At 38.6% G+C, this 6,826-nt stretch overlaps 1 protein-coding gene across 1 annotated transcript in view; it reads right to left on the bottom strand.

The window, feature by feature from the left end:
- Positions 1 to 1,070: 1,070 nt before the first annotated feature.
- The window catches only part of LOC122601221, an 11,965-nt gene continuing 6,209 nt past the window's right edge, over positions 1,071 to 6,826 (bottom strand). The window contains exon 3 of the mRNA XM_043773984.1: positions 1,071 to 1,368. Within this exon, the coding sequence (XP_043629919.1) occupies positions 1,071 to 1,368 (298 nt within the window). The remainder of the gene's footprint in view (positions 1,369 to 6,826) is intronic.

The raw sequence follows: 6,826 nt of genomic DNA, 5'->3' as shown, positions 1-6,826 counted from the left end.
AAGATAATTGTAAGGGAGTACATTTAGTGAATCGAGTGGCTACAAAGGAACGATTGGCTCCGGAATCAAATAAAATTTTAGTGGGAGTGTCATGACCTAGAAAGGTACCTGACACTACATCGGGTGATTCTTTTGCTTGAGCCACTGAAATTTGAAATGACCTTCCGTTAGGAACTCCTACTTGCTTCACCACTTTCTTCTCATTCACTCTTCTTACCTCCGCTTGCCTTTCTTCCTCCGATAATAATGGGCAAGCACTCTTCATATGACCTTCATTAAAACAATTAAAGCACACAGTAGGCTTTCTTGGAGCAACTTTACAATCCTGACTAATGTGACCCAATTGGCCACAGTTAAAGCTTCCTTTCTTAGGAGGCAAACTCCAGAATGATGTTTCCCACAATTTGTTCAAGTAGGAACATTTCTCCTAGAAGAGCTACTCCCTGAACTTCCACTTGGTCGGAACTTTTTATTCGGGGAATCACTATGTTTCGCCTTCCTCTTTAAGGGGTCTTCATTCGGCATACCTTGTTCGACTTCATGCCATCTCGCCACATCAACCAACTAAGTAAAACATTCAACTTGAAGTAGAGTAATATTTTCTCGAATATTCTTGCGAAGCTTTTGGTAAAAATGTTCTTTTAACAATTTATCATCTTTCAAATACTCGGGACAAAATTGAGCTTTATCAAGAAACATCACTCGAAATTCATTTACATTCATAGCACCTTGCGAATCGTTCATAAATTCGCTTCTAAGCCTAGTCACATCAGCTTCAGATCGAAATTCCTTAAAGAAGGCCACTTTAAAGTCCGCCCAATCCAATTTCACCACCCCTTCCTCTCCTTTCTTCACCATTTCACTATCCCACCACAACTTAGCTCTATCCGTCAACATACTTGACCCATACAATGTTTTATCTTCAGGTGGAGTCTTGGTAATACAGAAAGCCCTTCAATTTCATTCACCTACTTAGTACTCACAATAGGGTCAAGATCTCCATTGTATTTGGGTGGTTTGGCAATTGTAAAGTTCTTGAGGTCACAAGACTTATCCATTGTTGGCTTCACTTAATTCTCATGAGTTTGAGTTTCCGGTGCTTGATTTTTGGGGAAACGTTTATTAAATTCTTCTTGCACCGATAATGCAACTTCTTCCTTTATTTTATTAGCAATGGAATCACTCATCGCTCCTTCCAGAGTTTTATTCAATTTCTTGATAATAAATGGAGAGAAATTCTCCAAAGCTTTCCTTAGTTGCTCACTTATAAAAGCACGAGTTATTCCCTCTTGTTCAACCACTACTTCATTCACTACACTCATGTCTCTATCACAATTTGATCCATCTTCACCTTGAGATGAATCCGTACTACAAAATTCAAGAAGTTCATAAATGTCACATTCATTCATAACTTAGCCTCTAACACCCCAAACATTTGTATTTGATCATCTCCATATTTAATAAGCTCAATTTAGAATGTAATAGATTATGACCGATAATAGGCCGGCTCTATTATCATCATAAACTATTTCATTTTAAATCAACCTTACTAAATACTTCAATTCTCAAAAACAAACAACCCAAAACCTAAGGTCAAAGTCAATTTCCTATGGTTCAAGTCTAGGTATCCTAACTAAGAGATCGAATACTTAAATCCTTTGAACCCTAGCTCTGATACTAAAAATGTAAGAACCAAACTCTTTTAATCGAAAACCGTAAAAACAAATTTTTATATTTTACAGTGGATCCCCACTGCGGCGCAGTGGAAAGTTGCGGCCTAGATCGACCAAAAGTCCCCACTGCGGCGCAGTGGGAATAAACTCTCCCACTGCGGTGCAGTGGAAGAAATCTGTACAACACTTTTTGTTGATGTATGTTGATGTGACAACAGCAACTTAGATTTGATATGTCGTTTAGATTGAGACATTATGTTAATTTATGTCGTATCTATATATGTAATTGATAGATTATGGACTTTATGTTTTGGTAATGATCGATTACATGTTTTGGTGTTATATATATGTGTGTTATGTATGATGTTTGTTATGTGATATACAAGTACAAACATAATATGTGTTAGAATTCCTTAAGATGAAATACTTAGGAATATAACTAAGTCTTGTATCTAACGAAGATAAGGTATATCTTCGTTAGAGGCAAACGAAGATAAACTTCGTTTGGTACAAACGAAGATTAACTTCGTTACATGGGCTGGGCAGCTAAGTTCGTAAGAACAAAGCCCAGCAAGCCCAGTTCGACTCTAAACATATATATACGAATGAATACTCTAAAATAGACAGACGTTCGACATACAAGTACACCAGACACCTAAGTTCGTTCTATATCTTATAGAAACGAAGATAGCATAATACGGCTGATTATTTACTTGATAATTAGTGATATACCAGTTTACTAATCAAACTAGTTATCTCGTGAGGATTCCGCACTCACGACATAATCATAGACGATCTCGAGAGCGATCTATAGCTATCGAGGGACTCACAAGTGGTATCAGAGCCAATCGATTTCTTATCGAAGGTTCGAGATCATTTTGTTTGATTCTTTTCTCTGAAAATCAACCTCCCGATACCCTTACTGTCGCTAACTTCGTTTTCTCAAACGAATTTAGCAAACGAACTTAACCTCATCTTCGTTTCGAGTTCTTCCAACGTTTTTAGATTTATTTTCGTTAAGTTCCTTCAAACGAATTTCAAGTTATCTTCGTTACTCTCACCTTACGGATTTAGCTTTATCTTCGTTTCTTTCCTTCAAACGAAGATAATTCTATCTTCGTTTCCTTCTTGCAAATGAAGTTAATCCTATCTTCGTTTCTCTCATTCAAACGAATTTAAGATCTATCTTCGTTCAGTGCAGAAATTTACGAAATGGCTTCCTCGTCAACCAACACTGCTGTTGCTCAATACCTGAATTCTCTTGTCTATCATGATCATCTCGTTGGACGTACTAATTCTCCACCGAAGTTAGTTTCATTGGCTGACTTCTGGGCGTGGAGAGGTCGATTTGAAGATTATATTCAATGAGAAGATTTGAATATGTGGATTATGATCACTGAAGGATATGAATGGCCAACTCTTACTGTAAACGGTGTTACAACTAATTACAAGGTAGGAGAGTTAAAAGGTGAAGAAAAATCCTTGTATGCTGTTGAAGTTAAGGCTCTTTCTACACTTAGGATGTGCATTCCTCAAGAATTAGTGCACCTGTTTCCTAAACAGGAGTACAAGACTTCAAAGCAATTGTTCGATGCTATTGAAGCTCACTGTGAAGGTGATCCATTATTGAAGCAAAATCGAGTTAAGATGCTTAAGAAACAATTTGATTGCTTTAATGCTACCAAGAACGAACTAGTTGAGGATCTTATCTTGAGATTTCAACATCTTCTTGCTGAGTTAGCCTATTTTGATCTTAAGTATACTCCTACTGAGATAGTGGATAAATTCTTGGATGGTCTGCCGAAAGCTTATAAAGAATTTCGTCATGGATTGCAAGAAAGAGCTGATTATGCATCTCTTCGTATAGATGGTGTTATATCCACATTAAGAAACAGAGAAATGAAGGATAAGGCAAAGGATCTCCAAGACAACTTCACACAAGATCCATCTCTTTATCATGCCACTATGAAGAATCCTACAGCTGATATTAATGCATTCTTTTCTGGGTTGGTTCTTCTGGCACGAAAGAGGGTTCTAATTGTGTTATGGATGGAGATGATTCTGCAGGTTTCATGGCTTCTGATGCTGGTTTCAAGGCTCGAAAGACAAATGAGAATGCCAAGCCAGGAAATATGTCGTTTGGTAACATTTCATCTACTTCTGCTGGTTACAAGTCTATGCCTATGGATATGAAATCTGCTGAGGGAAGGATGAATGTTTTTGCCGCAATGTGTGCTGCACATGAAGCTTTTGTTGCTGGGAGGATCACGGATCCAGCACTCATTGATGAAGATTATAACCAAATAGATCCAGATGATGTTGAAGAAATGGATCTGAAATGGAATTTAGCGATGATCACCAGGAGAGTGCAATGGTTTATGCAACGAACAGGTCGACAGCTTATTGGGGGTACTCAGGGCTTTGACAAGTCAAAGGTTAAGTGCTATAATTGCGATGGCTTTGGACATTTTGCCAAAGAATGTCAACGACCAAAGAGAGATGTCAACATTACCCCTACCCGTCAAGATAGAGGTGGTAATCGTCCTTTTAATCAGAATGCAAGTAGAGCTCTCTTGTTGACTGAAGATACTACTGGAAATAGCAATGACAAGGCTATCGTAGCTGCTCAACCTGATGGTTCTTATGTCTGGAATCTTCCACAGGATGAGACTAATAATGCTTATTTGGCCGAAATAGTTGATGATATGGCTCAAATAGCAGATTCTGTTGAGGATTTCTTGGACACCTCAGTTTACCACAGTGATGAGCATCTGTATGAAAATGCTCAAAGCTCGAACTTGGAATCTTCTACTCAGGTATATGATACTGATTCTGAGTCGGATGAAGAGGTTGAGGTTACTGATACGAAAGATTCTGGAGAGGTGAACGCTGCTGAGAACAAAGACGATTCTGCTACTGAAAAGGTTGAAAAGACGATTGAAGAGCAGATGAAGGAGTATGAAATTCCAGCAGGCATGAGTGTGGATGACTTTGTCGCGTACATGGCAGACTGCAAAGAAGCAGATCAACAGGTATCTTACTCTCTTCGTACTATTGTTCATGTTTGCAAAATTGTTAATCGAATGTTTGATGAAATTGAACAAAGAATGAACTAATTAAGCATTTAGAATCTGTTGTTAATGCTGCTCATGAAGAAAGAGATAAATTGATTAAAAAAGATTTAACTGTCACTGATAGAGAAAAATTTTAAAGGATAGGATTAAATCTTTAGAGTCTGACATTAATGCTATGAAAGACAAAGTTAAACATGCTGTGGCTGTAGAAAGAGTAGGTGGTGAAGCTTATGCATTATTAGCTAAGAAGTGTTCTACTATCGAGAAAGAACTGGCTGATGCTAGAATAGAAATAGTGGACTTACAAGCTAAGGTTGATTCAGCTAGACATGATGAGCTTTTGATGCATATGCAAAATTTGGGGACTCTCCATCTAAGAGTTCTGACTCTGCTAAGGTTTCTTACAATAGCATGCCTCCTCCTTTCAACAATAATTATACTCCTGTAGAACCTAATATCCCGGAAGTCCTACTTCAACCTAGTGTTGATGTTGGTAAATCTCAAGACTCGTCTCCTAAGCCTACTTTGACTGAGGAGACAACAGCATCTAAAGGAGTTTCTTCTCAACCTACCAAGGAAGAGAAATTGAAAGGTGTCGTCCTAGATTCTCCACTTCTTATGGTCAAAAAGACAGTATTACTCACTTTACACTTCGTAAGAGTAGTAGGGTCTACACTGAGTTAGAATTTCCGTTATCATCAATTGACCCTAAGAGGATTGATAAAGTCTGGGATGTTGATATTAAAGATATGAAGCGATTAAGTCAGTTGCGTCAAACTCCTTTACCTAAGCAGTCTAGGGATAGTCAATCTAAAGATGAATTAGTTGTTAATGCCTGCTCGAAAGAAGTCCCCAAGTAAGTCTAGGATATCACCGACCAAACGAGACCATAAGGATCTTCGTAAAACAAGTATATCAGTGGACAATAGTGAATCTGTAAGTAACAAAAATAAGGTCGATACAAAGAAAAAAACTAAGGTCCTCTCTTGCTTTGCTTGTCATGAAAAAGGTCATGTTTACAGTGTATGTCCTAATCGACCTCGGAGATTGGGTTCTCCTTCAAAGGTTTCCACCTCGGAAGGAAAAAAGGGGTTGGGTAATGATAAACAGGTTTATAAGGCTAAAGAAGTTCAATCTTCCACAAAACCGTTTACTATACCTCAACGACATGAATCTCCACCAAAAGGTTCTTCTCCTATGGGACAAAGATTCACTACCTTCAGTGGGAGTTCGAGTCGGTCACAAACATCTCCAAGTCGTAATTCAATTTATAACCGACTTCACTCGAGTGTTAGACCCTCTTTTGGCCTTCATTCCCAAAGACCTTCTCCAACGAGCGGTCAGACGTCTTCTCCAGTGAGAAGACAAGTTGAGAATTAAGTCACACCCACGGCTTCTAGCAATGGATATTGGACTGAACTGATTCTCAAGGATGAGAAGGGACGACCCAACCTATGAAGGTTGGGTCCCCAATGATAACTAATATTTCTCATTTTATGTGCAGGGAGTTCCTAGGAAACCTATTCATTTGTGGTACCTTGACAGTGGATGCTCCAGGCACATGACAGGGGACAAGAAGCTCTTGTCCAATTATACTGGTATAAATGGGTCATATGTTAGTTTTGCTGGCTCCAAGGGCGGCAACATCACCGGTCAAGGAGATGTCGTCAATGGACAACTAACTCTAGAAAGAGTTAACTATGTGGAACAACTTACTCACAATCTAATGAGTGTCTCACAGATCTATGATAAGGGCAACAATGTTCATTTCACAGAAAAGGAGGCATACATCTTGAAGCCGGGTTTGTTATTCCAGAAGAATGGATTATGCTCAAAGCTCCTAGGAAGAGAGACATCTATGGTTTATTTTAGGTGTTGATAATCCAAAGGAGCCCCTTGTTTGTTGAGCAAGGCAAATGAGTCTGAATCTCTCTATGGCATCGTAGAATGGGACATATCAACTTTCAGAAAATGAATGAACTTATCAGTCTTGGGTTAGTTGATGGTGTGCCTGTTAAGAAGTTTGGGATGGAAGATAAGTGTGTACCGTGTTGAAAGGAAGCAACATAAGAATCCGCA

The sequence above is a fragment of the Erigeron canadensis genome, chromosome 5 (genome assembly GCF_010389155.1).
Source record: "Erigeron canadensis isolate Cc75 chromosome 5, C_canadensis_v1, whole genome shotgun sequence".
Classification (NCBI taxonomy): Eukaryota; Viridiplantae; Streptophyta; class Magnoliopsida; order Asterales; family Asteraceae; genus Erigeron; species Erigeron canadensis.
The sequence above is the reverse complement of the archived record's forward strand: the minus strand, read 5'-3'. Positions and strand labels throughout refer to the sequence as shown.